The sequence below is a fragment of the Salminus brasiliensis genome, chromosome 3, assembly GCF_030463535.1.
Source record: "Salminus brasiliensis chromosome 3, fSalBra1.hap2, whole genome shotgun sequence".
Taxonomy (NCBI): Eukaryota; Metazoa; Chordata; class Actinopteri; order Characiformes; family Bryconidae; genus Salminus; species Salminus brasiliensis.
In genome coordinates, this window is record NC_132880.1 from 26,832,099 (window position 1) to 26,850,618 (window position 18,520).

An 18,520-nucleotide genomic window follows, 5' to 3' on the forward strand; every position below is an offset into this window, starting at 1 on the left:
AGATCTAAGGCAGTTCTGCAAGGCGAAGTGGTACTCCATGGCATTGTGTGACACTAATTACCAACCACTTGGAAACCGTTAGAATGCAGTTATTGATGCTAACCACCTACTTAAGGAGAACAGCCACTTTTTCTTTCTGTTCTTTTTTCTCTTTCTTTTTTTATTCTCTTTTATCATTTAGCTTTAAGATGTTAAGATGCACAAATTAAGACAGGGGGCAAATTTTTTTTTACAGCAATGTACTTGAATTTTTAACACTACAGAAATAAATGCCTGCAATGTTAATTTCAGGTGGACTATTCTTACATTTTAGAGATTCATCCAGAATACCCACTATACATATAACAACTCTCACACTATGTTGCACATAGCCCTACTACCTTGGACTATTTTTTCTGGCAAAGAGAGATTCAGAGTTAATGTGCCCAGTTCTCCCACACACATCCATATACATGCACATGGACACACACACACACCAGTGCTATTTCTGCAGATAAATAGTTTCAGACTCTTTACCTTCATACTGCATGATTCAGACAGTCAAAAATATCAGTGGACAAAAATAAATAAATAAATACTTCAATTATATATAAATGATAAATTACATATGTAATTATATACAATATGTATAAATATATATAAATTATAGATATTAAAAAAGAAATGAATTATATATATAACTTTGATCAATGCTTTAATCATTCACATTGTACAAGCCATTTTGATGCACTGAAGAGGAGACACTACAGTGAGAATCTATGCTTTGTCATACACTTACACACACACACCCTTTCCTGTTTTGGTGTCATGCTATTCACCTCTCCTCTGTTCTCGATTTCACTATTGTTCTCAACTTCTTCATTTGACCTCTGCTTATTGCAGCATCTAGACAGCACAAGCATGTCACCGATAAGGCCTTTAGCATTAGCTCTGTGCTTTGCTGCCCTGGTCTGTGCTCCTGCATTTATTGTGCTACACATTTGAGTAGGTGTTGGAACATGCAGTTACTGCTTTCACACTCAACACACAAAGCAGCAAGGGCCCATAAAGCACTGCACAGTGAGGGGAGTGGTCTGTTTCACACAACCCTTTCTTGCCAAGGCAAAAAAACAGGTATTTCTGAGAAAACTATATGACAAAAACAAATGCACAGGAATATACAAATAAGTCAGTCAACTTTCTTTTTTATTTTGGTTAAACACATCAGTAATAACATTATATTTATTTTATGCTTGTCCTGAATGAAACTGCTTCACAGTGCATCTAACAATAAGGGAAGCATTATGCTTCTTTTATATAGTAATAGGAAACACAGAGAACACTCTAATTCCATCTAATAGTAAGTAGTAATACTTTATTTATTATAGTTAAACCTGAAAGATCTTAGTGTCTGTGACTTGTTATATATTTTATGGGGGCAGTAGTATGTGTGTTTATTTGGGGGGATATCAGGGAAACTCCACCGGGGCCCCAAGTCTTTCCTGCCCAATCAACCTCAAAACAGGAAGTCAGACAGTTCAAACAATGGGCCCAACAGACTGGAAGAGTGCACTGGAAAGGCCATTACAGAAAAACGTACTTACTTACAGGAGTAAGTTGCTCAGAGAAAAGACGATCTGGAGCACAGGTCTCAGCACAGCCATGGATACCGGCCAAGAGAAAGAGCGAGAGAGGAGAAAGACCGGTACCGTATGTCAGAGATTTATATTAAAAATCTAACTTCATGTTTTTGCAACTATCTGAATGGAAACGTTTATTCTGTAAGAAGATGCTGGAGCTACATGGTATAAGGGGGCACTCCTCTTTGGTGGGCTTGTAACGTTATCAGAGGCTGCATAGGAAAGACTCTGTCTGTGGTCCACTTCCACTTTCAAAATCAGAAGCGGTAGTTTATGGTGACTGAACCAGCAGTTTCTGTGCATAGTGGAGATGGACACATGATGTGAAAGACAGACAAATGAAGTAATGCTTCCTTTCTCTCGTATTTTCCAGCCTGTAATGTCACCATTCACAACCGCTGCAGAGACGCCCTGCCCAACTGTGTCAAAATGAAACAGCGGGTAAGAAAAATCCTCAGACTATCATTTCTGCTTACAGAGACACATGCTGGTGGTCGTACATAATTATTTTTTTTCAAAGCTGATGATTATTTAACTAATGATTCTTCATTAGTCATTCACCACAACTCGATTATGAGAGTTCTTTTTATCCTTTGATACTGATATTGAAACAACCATTTCTTTTTATTAAAGCTGACCTTTACACACTACTGTGCTTGAAAATGACCTCTATTTTAGTTGAAGCTCTTCACTTAAGATGAGCGTCTAAAAGTAGGCTACAATGCTCAAACTTCTTGTTTACCCCACATGAAGAAACACGCATTATATCTTACATAGCGTGTTATTGCAGGCTAGAGTTTTTTTACAGGATTTACAGGATTTTAAAAGTAAAAATTACTTGTTCAGTAGTAGAATACAGACAAAACATACCAATTATTATTCTTTTTTTTTGTTAATTGAAAATAATATTTTATTTGGCCTAAAAGCGCATACTTTATCAGTTTCGACTAGTGTTGCAGTATAGGTATCAGTGCTCTGGCACTTAAATACAGTATTGGTATTGGCTTTACAGAAAACATCCTTATCACAAATTAGTTTTTGACACAAACACTATGACAATGTTGTGGGATTATTACACTCTTAAGATGAGCAATACTGCTCCTGATATGGAGCAGTATTACTCCATATCAGTATTACATGTGGAGACTGACCTGTAAATGTCTGTTAACCGACTGCAAGAATGCATAGACGCCATACAGAACAGTACGCATAGCTGAAAGCTTGCTTGAACAAAAACGGTCAGCATAGCACCTTTATACACAGAGACATAAATGAACTTCACCCTTAACCTACTGCATATGCACATTTATTTTCTAAACGGATAGTTTTATTTTCCTCCCTTACGTTTCATTGTTCTGAAAGGAAGCTGTTAATTAAAGCTTATTACCACTTTACTTTCTTTATGTACTTGTTTTTACACTGTGTCAGTTTTTGTTTTCTTATAGCTGTAAAATGTGAAATCATTCAACCAGAATGAACAGCATTTTCCTAGCTTATTATATTTCATTAGTGACACGGAACATTGTCTTTACTAAAATGAAATATATGAAATAGTTGAGTGGTTTAAATATCAGCATTTTTAGGCACCCATCGAGTGGTTAGTTTAGAGGTAATATTGGTATTGGTACTTTGTGTGTGCAGATACCTGAGAATGAAAAAGTGGTATCATTATATCCCTAATTCTGACATTCCGAAATCAATGCAGTTGAAATGCTGCCTTCAGACTGATGCATCATGATGCACTGCAACTTTTTTACACCTGTTATAATGATAAATGTGGTAGTCAGTCATTTTTATTATACTACTTAGTCCATATTAAATTTAAGATAGACCTTTTTGTTCTGTGTTGCTGCAGCAACAGAAGCTAGCGCTGATGCGGAACAGTTCGGCGTATGGCGGCACGGTGACGTTGAGGAATAAAAGTAAGTGATTCTCTCAGACTGTCAAGAACAACATGTTTCTCTGTAACTTTGTCTTCTACCTGTAATTGTTCTCACTATTATTTCTCCTTGTTACCTTTCATATTTTCTTTCATCATAATAATGACCTCACTCATTTCTCATTTCTCATCTCATTCTCTTTAGTCCTCTTGTTCATGACCCCACCTTCTTTGCTTCAGCTTTTCTCCTTTATTTGTTTCTATTGTAATGGAAAGTTGGTTATGTTAACCATGTGTGTTCAATTAGGCTATTTCCTCTTCTATTAGGTTGTACTGGTCACTGATCTTTGTCCCTGTGTATTTAACTTAATGTACTTCCTACTTCACCCATTATGCTTTTTTGTTTGGAAGCTAATCATTTAATTATGATATACATTTGTGAAACCTAAACATTGGACTAGAGTATCAGTCAGGTGTTACTATTTAAGTCCCATTTTAATTTGGATATATTAGTGACAACTCAACTCCATGCATCTTTCTTCCTATCTCTTTTTCCTCTGCAGCACATTTGAAGGAACGACCTAGCTCAGCCATTTACCCATCTGACAGCCTCCGCCAATCGCTGCTCGGCTCCCGCCGTGGACGCTCCTCCCTCTTACTCTCCAAAAGTGTGTCCACCAATAACATCGCAGGGTGAGTGCCACCCCACTTAATGAACTCGCTGTTTTTTTGTGGATGTTGTTAAATACAAAAAGCATTTCTTCAGTTGTGCAGCTCACTTTTACTTTAAATGTGAAGTACATTTCATTGTGTGTCCTAGTGGCAGTCTTGCTCTTCCTTATTGTGTAGTTGTCGTAGTCAAGTGTGTGTTTGTTCTCTGTACTGAATTTTCTGTATGATTTCTGTGCCTCGTATATTTTAGTTGCCTTTCATACATCGTTATTGTTGTTATTATTTTCTCCAATGCTCGCAACTCATTTAAGGTTTTTTGTTGTGTGTTCCGGTGCATGCACATGTGGGGCTGCATGGGTGTGCAATTACGTTTGTGTGCATGCACATGGTGTGTGTCGGTGTGTGTGTGTGTAGGACTCTGAGTGATGACTCTCCCTTGGGGCTGCGCAGGATCTTGTCTCAATCCACAGACTCTCTAAACTTCAGGAGCAGAACCATGTCTATGGAATCACTCAATGATGAGGGTAGGAAACACACACACACACACGCACAAACATACATATACAGTGGCATGCCAACTCTTTAGACGGTGGCGTCATGTGCTGCTTTTTGGGATCTTTTAGCCTGCTTCATATTGCCAAACTGAGTGATGTTTAGATTCAACACATCTGGCAGTAGTCATGTCTGGATGTGACTAGTGAAATTGAACCCAGTTATTAACTGAATATGGTAACTGTTTGGTAGAGTAGCTAAAGGGGCAATTACTTTTTCACATAAGTGATATTATTTTCAAATTCTTCTAGACTGTTTCACAGCTAGATTCACTGATCTTATAACAGGCTTTCACAGCTCATTACCAGTTTGGCATGTGCTGACTTTATTTGCTGTGGACATGCTCAAATGCCATCCAAAATCTCCACAAACTGTATTTCGTTATTCATTACAATCTTCCGTCTAGACTGACCTCCTTTTAATACCAAGACTGTCTCATGATATTATTTTCATTCCGTAATAAGCCACATTACACACACATGGTTTTACCATAAATAAACTCCTAACACATTTTTAAAGCAGAAGAATTCAGTTGTGTATTTATTTTGTACAAAATGTCAATGTGTATCTTTGTGATTTAATTTCAAGTAAAAAACTCCCTCTTTCACCCTGTAGGAGAGCTGTACTATGCCTCCATGCTTGAAGAGCTAGAGATTGACGGACGTGACTTTGGGGCTGATTCCTGGAGTATGGCAGTTGACTCTGCCTACCTACAGACCCACCGCAAAGACATCATCAAGAGGCAGGATGTCATCTATGGTGAGAGAGAGCTATTTAAAGCAAAGCGTAAATGGGCAGGGTTATCAGAAGCTAGCTGTTTTGAAACTGTAAAGCCAAACAGCAGCTCCTTCTACTGTTCCCATCAAAGTCTGGCCTCTAAACACACCTAGGCTAGAATGCTAGGGCTAACTATTATCACAGATTTCACACAGACATCAATGCTGTTAATTAGCCAACCAATGTTACAACAGCTGCAGTACTGTGCAAAGTCTGTGCATATCAGCAGCAGTTTGAAACTTATCTGGACAATAAGTAAGAGTGTTTAAGCTAACAGTAGATTATATGCAGAATTAACAAACTAACTTAATGAAGGATTGATTAGCCAAACAATGCACTGAATGAACTTGTGTTTGTATAAGCAAACACTGCTTGCACTAAAGCTTTGTCTTGTGTAATTTATATACCTTTGTGGAAGCCCAGATCTCATTTGTTAGCCTTAAATAGGCTACTACTTTTTTTTAAAGATGCCCTAGAATAAGAAACTGCATTTACTTTGGAATAATTAAATATTGAGAATTTGATGCATAGAAGTGCCAAACCATCTTCTTAAAAGAATCTTAAACACTGTTTCAAAAGCAAATCTCACGTAAGTAAAATGGAGCTGTAAAACAGGCCAGTTTCAAAACCTCAAAACTGCCACAAAATTTACATGTACACAGTCACTAGCTGGCTAGAGACTAAACAGAGCGACATTGGGAAAAAATCTATTTGATTTTGAAGCATTGCAGAGAATTGAGAATTTGATTAAATTAGGGATGTTGGATAATCACCACGCCACCTTCCCAACTGCCCATCTCATCCCAAAAGTATTGGATGGAGCACCATCATTTCAGAGAACACAGCTCTGCTGCTCCACAGCTTCATGCTGGGGGGAGTTAAACCATTTTGGCCCAATGCCTGGCATTATTGCAGTGGATCCTATCAGATGGACAGACTAGTAACTACGCCTCCTTGCCCTAATTGATTGAATGTTTTCAATAGCACACATGTACAGACGATTTTGTTCTTCTGAAGATTTTTATTTATGGACAGCTGCCAGAATGAGAGGATTTTCAGTAAATGTTACAGAATGTTCTTTTTAAATCTCTCCCCTCCCTTTAACTTAATAACATTGCCAAGATCTTTACTGTATCAGTTTTGAGGTGTGTTTTAAAAGCATAATATTAAAACTGAGCATTGAAACCTCAAGAAATCTCATGAAACCTCTCATGAACCCCTGTGTTCATTCACTACAAGTAGTCACATATTAAAAGAAGTTGGTAACTGATCTTCATCAGCAGACATTATGTCGTACCAGTTCTGCTTGCCATATATTAGTAATAGTAAAGCATAGTATTAGTAAACAATGACAGACTATCTTTCAACAAGGCAAGACTTTACACACAACTATAAGTTTCAACCGAGTTCATATCATAATAAAATATACTTTTCTAAATGCTACTGTGATAACAGTTTAACACCTGCTTGATTTAGTGAGCAATGGGTGAGAAACAATAAATTCACAATTTCCCCGCCCTTTTGATATTGTCAGTGAAACTTGATTTCTAAGGGGTAAAACACGGAACCCAACAATAAGCTAGATCTGATAACAGTCTAGACTGGGCAACTGGGACTTGCAGAGCTGAAGTTCGGAGATGATGATGCCTGAAGTGTCAACACAATCCCTTGCTGACCCGCTTGATTTATGTTAACAATCTGCATCTCCCGCAGAGCTGATCCAGACAGAACTGCACCACGTGCGGACACTGCGCATCATGGAAGGTGTGTTTCGGCGCGGGATGCTGGAGGAGGTGCAGTTGGAGCCGGGTGTGGTGCACGCGCTCTTCCCTTGCCTTGAGCGGCTGCTGGCCCTGCATACACACTTCCTCAACCAGCTGCTTGATCGCCGCCAGCATTGCCTGCAGCCGTCCAGCGCACACAACTTCACCATCAGTCACATCAGCGACATCCTCCTGCAACAGGTACCGACATGGGGCATTATTGTGTGTGTATGTAAGTGTCAGCAGGTAAAATGCTGTACAGTACTGTGAAAAAAGCCACAGTAGGCGTGGGCGATGCAGTATTAATATGATAAAACATTTTCTGACAATATCCACAAAAAGGTATATTGACATATTGTGATGTAATTTATCACAATAATATAAATATTTAGAGCAGCATATTTGAGTGATAAGCAATATTTGTTCAGGAGATCTCATACATTTGAATAAATGCAGATAAATAATAATCTAGTATATTATGTTTTTGTGTAAATGTGTTTGAGCACATTAGCAGTCATATATTTACTATCTGAACGAGGTTTATAGTTTTAATTCCTCATTCCTCGAACAGACTCTAGACCCTTTTTCAGATCAGTTCTAGGTCAGTGCTGCTGCTCCAACAGAAAATGCAGCAGTTTGCTTTGCTTTGATTATTATAGTTTGAATTGTTTGATTAGCTCGTCTCATGCGTCCTAGAGCATGAACCCAGAGTGCTTCACGCTGGCGTTACCCCACTGACACATTGTGCCAAATGTGCCCAGTATAAAACAATAGGTTGATTAACGTAAGAGAAAATGGTGACGCCATGGACTGCTAACCACTAGACGTGCTGATATCCTCTCTGTTTTGTGCTGACAACCTGAAGTAGGAGCAACTTGGTGGAATAGTTAGAGGTTTCTGGAGAACTGGGTTGGGAATCACTGCTGTAACAAAACACTATAAAAATGCTTTAAAATCTCTGTGTTAGAGAAGGTGTTGGGTGTGTGGGTGTAATGAAGTGAGGTGTAAATGTGTGACTTGCATTGAGTGTGTGGTGGGAAGAGAGTTATGATACATGTGTACTAAGTCTCAGAATGAGAACGAGAGACATGATGTTCTGCACAAAGTCTTATATTGTATAAATAAGAAAACTGTAAACAGAGAACTAAAAAAATGGTAATCTCTGCTCCCCTGTCCCTATGTAAATATGTGTGTGCACATGTGTGTCTTTCAGTTCTCAGGTCATTGCGCTGATGAGATGAGGAAAGCCTATGCTGAATTCTGCAGTCGCCACTTGAAGGCTGTTAAACTATACAAAGAACTGCTGGCCAGAGACAAGAGACTACAGTACTTTATACGGGTAAGAGCGCAGTATAGTAAAGGTTCCTAACTCATTCCTAGTCTTGCATCTTTCTAATAGGATTCCTCAGTGCTGTTGTCATTTATTTAGAGATGTGGGGGGGTGCATCGAAAAAAGCTGAAAATACAAAGACTTTATTTTTACAATTTGAGCAAGCAGACGTATGCATTGGGACATACCAATACAAATCACTATTCAGATGATCCCAGTACTGTTCCCAGTAATGTATGTGTACAGTCTCTCTGAAACTTATCACAATGAGTCCATCAATAAAGAACATTACAACACAGAAAGATTTCATTCCTGATAAAATTAAGATTTAATTGTTGATCCATTTTTGTCCTACATGGAAGTCCTAACCTTAGATTTCAGATTTTTGAAAAAAATGAACTTGAACTTGAACCTGAACTTGTAATCCTTGGTAGGTGTGACATTACGTGGCCAATCAGTTAAATGGATTGCCCCATTATGCTCCATTAACAAAATCCAGGACTGTAAACTGGATTGACTATCTTAATGTAAATATATGTGATGCCTAGTTTTGGTACATTTCTAGTACACTCAGTAGTAAACAATAGCAATTTTGTTGTAATACTTTATTAAATGTGTTTTAATATCATTTTAAGCTTAAGTGAAATCTGATTTAATATAAATATAATTTAAAACATATTCAGTAGTATGTTTAAAGTATACCTAAGTATAGTTGAAATAGTTCCATTGTAGCACTGTTTTGTAGAGTTCAAGTGTAATAAGCTTTTAAAAATGTGTTAAATTCCACTCTTTAAGTGCACTGTGGCTACACTTATCCTACACTGTACTGTAGCATAATATATGGATATAATTGACTACGTAAAGCTGCGTCTAAACATATACTAAAACCCTCACCAAGGTCACATACTTACTACATCAACAAACATCAAATATCACCTTAAAATACTGAATAAATGCATTCTATGGCACCTTGAAAGGATGCATCAGCAGTGTCTCTGAACATGTCACTGGTAACACAGAGTGAAAGTAGTCTAGGGATATTTCAGTGAATTCGTGAAAAGAAAGAGAGAGAGCTGGGTACAAAATGTGACACAAAGGGCATGTATTACATCCATCCTGCATAACATGTGCCACAGCATGTTTCCACCAGCATGCTTAGTCGATGTTGGCTGTGAACTCGTCCTAGGAAGGGGATTAGGGAGCAAGGCAGGACGTCAGGAGTGTGTAATATGAGATAAATGGGGTGTCTGTGTTGGTGTGCTTGAGTTTATATAACCACCTGATACTGGTCAAGCAGAAAAGATGGAGGTACTGTGTGTATGCGTGTGTGTGAGTGTGTTACTGCAGTGGGAGGACAGTGATGTACAGCTGGATGAACGTGGGTGTTGTATGCACTAATAGCCTTGCTGCCTGAATGTTGTTATAGTTGTATGAATCATCAGATTTTCAGGTATTTTCATCAAGTCCAACTTGCATCGTGAGCACTGGTGATTTTTTTTTTAGCACACATCAGCCCAATAAGACTGTGTACAAAAACATGGCAATTTGAATGTTCACCATGCTCTGTTAGGAGGGTTCAGATTGCTCCGTGGCACTATTTTAAGCAGTTACTGGCTAAAGCTTCAGCTGTTTCTTAACCATTTAATAACGCAGAGACAGAAAAGCACCAATTTCTGACATTTAATCAACTGTACTCTTCTGTTACATTTATTTTAGTACTGAAGTAAAAGCATGTTGTTTTTAGTAACAGTTTCTATATTGAGACATTCTGGACTGATTTATTTAGTCTTTATTGCTGGTGAAAAAACAAGTTTCAGATATTATGCTTTGTTTTATGTTCCACTGTAAAATCCACACTGCAGACTCTACCTAAACTCTTTACCTGTTTTCTTACTGAGAACGCTCCTCGTTGCTGCCGACTGGGCAATGATGTCTGTTAATTGTGCCTTGTGGACACCAGATGGCGCTCTGAACACTATTTTTAAAACTGGATTGGGATTAAATTGGCCTATACCCGATACATTAAAAAATGCCTGGATTGACCCTAATATACTTATACATTAGTCACTATTTTTTCTTACTCATTCACACCAGAGTGCATACAACACTAAAGGCAGCATCATTTATAAAAAAGAACAATGCTAAAAGCTCCAATTCAACACACTGACACCAGTGTGCATATGCACATATTACAACCCCTCTGCTAAAAGACTTTACAGAAGATTATAAAGTTAAAGAGCTTTTACTAACCCACAACTCTTTGTCTAGTACTTATCCTCCATCACCCTCATCTTTCTCTGTCTCTCTCTATCTCTCTCTCAGAGGGTGAGTAGAGGTCCTCTGTTGCGTCGTCATGGTTTCCAAGAGTGCATTCTGCTGGTAACTCAGCGCATCACTAAGTATCCCGTTCTGGTGCAGCGTATCCTCGACAACACAAAGGGTAAGCCATCTCTATGGTAACAGCAGAAATTAGGCAGTGCTTGTTGTAAGCCTGTTATCAGGAATATATCAAATATAACATGTTTGTTGCACGATTGTAACTATTGTTTTGAAACCACAACCTTGTAAAATGCACATATGACTACATTTAGCCACAGAGCCTTTATATGACCAAATACCCCACAAACAGCAGTCTTCCATGCACTTTTTGTCTGCTGGCTGAGTTACAGTTGTTAATTAGTTCCAATGGACCCAGTTGCTGTAAGTTCGTCAGTGCCATCTGGGTTCAGCATAATTTCAGTGCCGAACTGAGTGAAGGAAGTCTTGACTGGTTCAACACATCAGAAGAGAAGGAAGACGGCAGTAATCCTCACTTCCTCATGCTGTTCTCCTTTTGATTTGATTAGTTATGTGACTGATGGGTTCAAGACAATGCTATCATGTCTAGATTGCACTGCAGTGCAAACTCTCAAGTTAAGTAGTTATTGTTTTTGGTTTACTACACTAATCAGGTGTGACTGATTTAGATTGATTCAACGGAATGACTGATTAAATGAAATGTTGAGCTACACATTAAATTACATTTATGTTCGATTTGCACTGTGCTGGGGGGGTCACATTTCCCTCCATTATCTTTATGCCTTAAAACACCACTTGTTATATTATAGCTTATTAAAACAAGTGAAGAAGTCACTGATCGTCATACCATATTTGTGTTTGTATATGAAAGAGGAGATGGTAAATCTTGATGTCACATTTGCACTCGCATGGGAAGACTACACTTCCAGCCCATGCTCCTCCCCTCTCCGCTCCCCTCTATTATCACAAAAAACCTACAGCTGCTTTCTCAATAACTCAATAACTCGTACATACCTACACTGTATTTCTGTTTGCTCTTTGCAAAGTCTCTGTTGTTTTTGCTGAGTTCTGGGCTATGCTGAGTCCTATCTTGTGTTCTCTTAGGTTTTGGCCTTGGCCTGAGCATAGATTTGTCTGCATTGCTCTTGGCTGTTTGTGTTTTGATCAATGCCTGTTATTATTTTAAGTGTTGGATTGCACCTAATAAAGTGGAGCTCTTATTGTAGTAGCCAGTGAGGAGCTAGGGCTGGAATGAACCAATCTTGCATGGATGTCCAAGTGTAGAGGGGGGAGGGATGTAATTCATTATATAACAAACAAGTGTAATTATGTCATTTGATTAAACTGTATGGCTAAGTGAAAACAATAACCCTTTAAGGGCTACTAGCTTGTGTGTGTGTTTGTTCAATGAATATGAATTGCAACTGTTTATGTCATTTACATGTTGAATATTGCAGACAATGCAGAGGAGGCTGCAGGTGTGGCGCAAGCCCTGGTTCTGATAAGGGAGCTGCTAAGTAGCGTAGATCAACAGGTGCTGGAACTGGAGCGCACTCAACGGCTGCAGGAGATCCGCTCCAGGCTGGATTCGCGCGCTGAAGCCAAGCTGCGCTCAGGAGCACTCTTCAGACCCCCGGAGCTGCTCCGCAGACAGCTCATCCATGAGGGCACTCTGCTATGGAAGACCCCTAGCTCCAGACTGAAAGGTACAGAGGATGGGAGACAAGACAAAACTGTGTGTGTAATTTACTGGCCAACAAATGTCAGAGTACACTCTTTTGAAATGTTCTTTTTTTACTTTTAGTTTTTAAGTAAGGAAAAAGACTTACATAGGACCTGTAAACCTATATGAGCTAGACATTTTTACGCCATTTCACTTGTGAGAGGATTAGCCAGTCAATACTGAGGTTATTGACATATATGAGTCACATGGGAACTAATGGCATAAAGAATTAGTAAAGTTATAACTAAATTTAGGGAGAAAGGCCATACCCAAACTCCTCCTCTCCATTATTACTACTATGACTATTATTCGTTATAACTATTATTACTCCCTATAAAACACTATTTGCTCAGCAATGGGGGAATCTGGCTTCAAGTTTCATCTTCTGAGGCCGCCCAGAACTAAACGAACTAAGTTCCCCTCCCTTGCCTCAGCTCAAAGTTGACATGATCTGTACTTCACAAATTGCCAATTGTCCAAAAAAAACCCAAAAAAACATGCACATTAATGGAAAATACATTTTTGGATGACTGTGTACTGTATGTGTTTGAGAGAGAGAGAGCAGGTTAAGCAGAGCAGTAAAACAACTTGAACTTTGTATTTTTCACAATTTTGCATGCAGGTGTTTTTCTGTATAATTTTCATTTTTCCATTTTTAATCTTGAACTTGTACTCAGGTTAAGGGTTGTTGTACTACCACTAGAGCCAAGAACATATATGTACAAAAGTGTAAAACAGTGTGAGGTTGTAATGTATTGCCTGTGCTGTTTGTGTTCTGTAGATGTTCAGGTTCTACTGATGACTGACATACTAGTATTTCTGCAAGAGAAAGATCAGAGATACGTCTTTGCAAGTTTGGTGAGTCAACAGACATAATGTTCACTGACTCACTTAAAGACGCACACAGGAAAGTAGACAGAAGTGACCCTGGCATCCGTCACATTATGCATACAGCTTCATTTATTTTAACAAAAGTTTCTGACTCAGGATCAGGATCTTCCATTCTGTGGATCAGGCTTAGTTGACCTTCTTTCAGAAGATTTGAATCCGCCTTATTCCACACAGCACGGTTTGCCAATGTAACACCTGCTCTGTTTGTCTATTTACTATTTCTTTCTGTAGGATAAGTCTGCAGTAGTCTCTTTACAGAAACTTTTGGTGAGGGACATAGCCAATCAGGAGCGAGGGCTGTTCCTCATCAGCAGTGAGTTTAGTCCACCAGAGATGTACGAGCTTCATGCAGCTTCCAAAGAGGACAGGAACACCTGGATACGGCACATAGAGCACACTGTTCGTTGGTGCGTACTCATATGCATACGCACACTAACACACAGTAGTTACTTGTCAGCAGTTATTCCTTTTACCTTCTGCATAGCTCACTGCAATGCTGCTACACAGTTGAATCTGAATTAGCTCTGAACACTAAACAACACTAGATTTAGTTTATTTTATATAAACAGTCCACATACACATTGGAAAATTGGAATATGGAAGGTGTTGAAACTTGTATGAAGGTGTTAAGGGTAGCTAGCTAGGCTTCAGGAATTCACTTAATTAGCTAGATACACATTTTCTTTACACAAAACATGACTGACCATTAATTATTGTGAAACATTTGATTGGTTCTGAGTTTCTGGAGTTCAAACATCACAGTCTACTTTCTATCCAAAAAAGCAAAACTCCTAGTACACTAAATGTCCAAATGTTTCTGCCCCCCCCCCCCCCCCCCCCCTTCTAACAAATGCCTTTCACTACTTCATGATGTTGCACAGTTTTTGTAGAGAAGTACTAGCAATAGAATAGGACTCTAGAGCAGATACACATGACCCTATTGGCACCATGCCTAATGCCAGGCATGGGCTAGAAGAGTTTAAAGCCCTCCAGCATTGAGGTGTAAAGCAGTGGAACTGTGTTCTCTGGAATGATGGGTGGTGCTCCATCCAATACTTTTGGAATGATTTGGGGATGAGGTGGGGTGGTGATCATCCAACATCCTGACTTCACTAACAGTTTTGTCTCTGAATGCAATCAAATCCACACAGCAGTGCTCCAAAATCTAGTAGAGCACCTTCCCTGGACAGTAGAGAGAGAGAGGAAAAGCAGGATAAAGTCATTTTATTACCCTTGATATCAGTAGAAAACAAATCAGCAGGTGTCACAATACTTTTGTCCATAAAGTGAAAATCTTCTTTCACTGCAGTTGTCCCTCAAGAGATGAATTTCCTCTCATTGAGACAGAGGACAAAGCACTGTTGCGGAGGCTTAAAGGTATGAATTATATCCTTTAACACAACACACATCCTGATCGTTTGGTAACCGTCGGTAGAACGGTATAACTGAGGATTCACACTCTTCCCATAGCTGACATTCAGCAGAAGGACAGGGAGGTGTTGGAGTTGCTGCAGGAGCGAGTGACCCTGTTCTCAGATCTGGCCGAGGTCATGGGAGGCCACGAGGTCATGCTACCACCAAACTCCAGAAACCTGTTCAGAGCTGACACTCCGCAGGCAACACGAGGGGAACAGCTGCTCACTCAGGCTATTACAGAGGGTGAGGGTGGAATGATAAATGAACAACAATGCTTCAGGCACCATGTACCACATAATTGCATTCGTTTTCAGCATCTCAGCTTCTTTCTCTAGCCTTCTGGTTTTTCCCTGTTCATTTTTTCAGTCCGGTTACATAAACTAACCTTCGCCATATAGTGAATAGGATCTCTCTTCCTCTCTCAACAGTGGACAGACTGACTGAGCAGTTGTTAGGCTCTGGTTTAGAGGTCCCTTTGGCTTGCAGTTCCAATGGCCACCAAAATCACACGGGGGCACTAGTCATCAGTAAGTATGAAGCAAGACTAATGATCTGAGGGTATCTAGTCCTAACTTTTAGCATTTCATATATTAGAATTAAATAAAAGTTAAAGAAAGTATGAGACAAATTACATATATGCATTATGTAAGACCATGAGTGTGAGTATTGGTCAGACTGTAATTTCTAGAGATGGAAGTGCAGTTGATTAAAGAAAATTTGGTTGGTTGGTTTAGTTGGTTCCAGACTTCGACTTCTTACTCCATATTACTGGATGTGATACAAAAGGTCACAGACTTAAAGAGTAAAATAGAAATGTATGTTAAATAACCTTATAAATAACTTGGTTGTAAATGTTATTGGTGCTTGTAGCCTAAATTAAACCCACAGGAAAATAGATGCAGTATATATCAAACAAGATTTCTATTATACAATTACATATGACATATTAGATGAACCAGTGAGTTGGGGGCTATCTTAGGTGATGAATGGAATACCATTTAGGTTTGGAGCAGTTTTAGAAGCAACAACAGAAAAAAATGAAATACATACAAGAAAAACATGTCTACTATCTGGGGGGGGGGGGGCGATACAAAATCCATATTGATCAGTTCAGCTCATGTAGACTGTAGGTTATAATATGATAATGTCATGCTTGTGCCATCTTGCATAATAATACTATACATAATAATGTATATTGGCTCTAATGAGCCGCAAATGTTCTCGTAATAACTAATATTTAATGATTTTCTTTCTGGCTAATCATGTCCATTTCTTCGTTTCAGATGGACAAGAGGTGTTAGTGAATGGCTTACAGGACTCTGTGGCTTCTCAGGTAAGAAACAGTAATCAAATACTGAAAAACTAGTAGTTCTTATGAGTAGTTTTGTCATTTAAATAGACAATCATTACTACTTATGTTGTTGGTTCCGCCGTGTCTGTTCTTATTGTCTGAAGCTTTTAGGTACCTATAGACATTAATACGTTTTTTACACTACCAAACTGAGTAACCACATAGATGCAGAGGACGTGTCACGTTATCATTGAGTTTTATGCAGTCCTGTAAAAGGATAATTACTCATTATTCAAGACCGTCTGAAACTCACGTTTCCATGGCAACCTGAATCATGTAAAACCCTATCATGATTCTGAAGCAGCTATGTTACTGCTACAAAACTTTGCTTCAACCAATATTTATAATACAGCACACCCAGGCTGATGTCCTTTATCTCAATAGCACAGGCTTTTTAATGAGCTATTAGTATTTGAATCAGGGCATCATATTTGCTTGATTCATTGGAACTGATGGATTCCTTTAATCTTACAGGATGGGAATGGGAATCATATGGAGAATAGGACACCAAGTGAGGTACAGAGTCAGTTTGAACAGTTTAAGCACTGACTTAGTTTGGATCATGCAGTGAAAAAAGATTTGATGATTTTAATGCACAAGTGTGCACACTCAAGGGTATTTCAAAGACAACAAAAAATTCTGGAACCATTACTTAGTTTTAGAATATTTCTACGAAGCAAAGTATTCAAGCCAAATTCATGCAACAAAGCCAAAACACATATAAGCTAGGGCTGCTGGTCAGTTTGAATGTGGAATTGTACACTGTTATTCATAAAGGAAAGCTGGTTTGCTGGAAAATTATTTTCAGTGTTTTATATTGTATTTATATTGTAGTTCGTAAGTTGTTACATAAGTCTTTCCATGCTTTTAACTTATCTGGACATTAATGCTCATGCTTTTGTTGATTTCAGAAATTCCATTGACTAAATTTACATTTCGTTTTAAAACTGAAAGGAGTGAGTGAAATACACATAAATGTATTAGTATCTGCTCATGCAAAGCTAATAAAATCTGAGAAGTTAAGAAGTTAATACAGTTTACAGTATAGAAAATGAAATACATGCATTTGTCTGGCAAGTGCAGTTCTGTTAGATTTGTTTGTGTTGATGGCTTGTGTGTTTTTCAGGAGGTGTCTCAGAGGCTGGTGAATCTCAGTGCTCATCTCCATGCTCTGCAGGTCAGATTCTAGCCCACAGCATCTGACTCATGTCTGATTCATGGATCTGAATACACTCACAACTATTATGTTCTGCATTTATTTCCTTAACTGCACACCAGTGTTGAAAATGAATGGGAGACAACTGAATTTCAGTAGTATTTAAATACACCAACAAAATTTGTTAAAAACAACACTTAAAATAAATTGAATTAACTCAACTTAAAATAATATTGTGTTATTGGTCATCAGATCTGCATATCCAGATTTAGCATTATGTGTTCTAATTACAGTTTAGTGTCAGTTACACTAAGCTGTATTATATACAATTAGATATATTCAATAAAATATATTTTATATAAAATATGCACAGATGTATACAAGAAATATTGAATTGAATAAGGTTTGGTGTTTGATGTAACTTACGTTTCTCGTTTTAACACAAAATGTATGTTGTTAATTAACACATTGAGTTTGAGTGTAGTCCATTCTGAAATAGACTCAAAAAAGCAAATCCGTCTTTCCCTCTTCCTCAGGGCGCGGTGATACGTCAGGACTCTATTTTAGAGTTCTGCCTGCGTGAGAGCTCCGTATCTCCGGCCGCAATTGGTGCCCGCCCCGTGCGATCTCTGTCGCGGGATGGAGGCAGCGATGTAGGCTCTGTGGGGGAACTGGCCCTGCTCCAGCGGCAGCATAGTCTACTGCAGGAGGAGCTGGTCCGGCTAAGGGGAGCCGAGGGCAAGCTAAAGGACAGCGAGAGAGCAAGAGCTCAGCTAGAGAAACAATTAAAAGATTTAAAGTCCAACAGTGTTGCCGTGGGGGACGGCACAGGAACAGCTGCTCCACAGGTACTGCATCATAGTAGATTATCTATACATTTCAAACATGGATATAGGATTAGTGGAGAAATCTAAAAACAGTTTTTGTTCAGATTAATTAATTGATTATTTAAAATGAAATAAAATTATTTTTAGAATAAACACAGAATCATTGCATCATGTAGTTTATTAGATGGAAGACTAAGATATAGAGTTGGAGACTACGACTTCCTTAATCAAAATGATAATCATTACACTACATCTAAACTACTGCA

At 38.6% G+C, this 18,520-nt stretch overlaps 1 protein-coding gene across 4 annotated transcripts in view; it reads left to right on the forward strand.

Moving 5' to 3' along the window:
- Positions 1–18,520, forward strand: part of arhgef2a (Rho guanine nucleotide exchange factor (GEF) 2a) — a 54,194-nt gene that overhangs the window by 31,281 nt on the left and 4,393 nt on the right. For 2 of the 4 annotated variants that reach the window (XM_072675754.1, XM_072675758.1), the window contains 18 exons: positions 1,993–2,060; positions 3,475–3,541; positions 4,062–4,191; positions 4,585–4,694; positions 5,338–5,481; positions 7,213–7,463; positions 8,476–8,601; positions 10,915–11,032; positions 12,348–12,596; positions 13,395–13,471; positions 13,736–13,911; positions 14,814–14,881; positions 14,975–15,163; positions 15,349–15,447; positions 16,204–16,253; positions 16,746–16,787; positions 17,398–17,448; positions 17,964–18,275. In XM_072675754.1, coding sequence (XP_072531855.1) covers positions 1,993–2,060; positions 3,475–3,541; positions 4,062–4,191; positions 4,585–4,694; positions 5,338–5,481; positions 7,213–7,463; positions 8,476–8,601; positions 10,915–11,032; positions 12,348–12,596; positions 13,395–13,471; positions 13,736–13,911; positions 14,814–14,881; positions 14,975–15,163; positions 15,349–15,447; positions 16,204–16,253; positions 16,746–16,787; positions 17,398–17,448; positions 17,964–18,275 — 2,327 coding nt within the window. The remainder of the gene's footprint in view (positions 1–1,992; positions 2,061–3,474; positions 3,542–4,061; positions 4,192–4,584; positions 4,695–5,337; positions 5,482–7,212; positions 7,464–8,475; positions 8,602–10,914; positions 11,033–12,347; positions 12,597–13,394; positions 13,472–13,735; positions 13,912–14,813; positions 14,882–14,974; positions 15,164–15,348; positions 15,448–16,203; positions 16,254–16,745; positions 16,788–17,397; positions 17,449–17,963; positions 18,276–18,520) is intronic. The other 2 variants (XM_072675755.1, XM_072675756.1) reach the window with 2 other exon arrangements.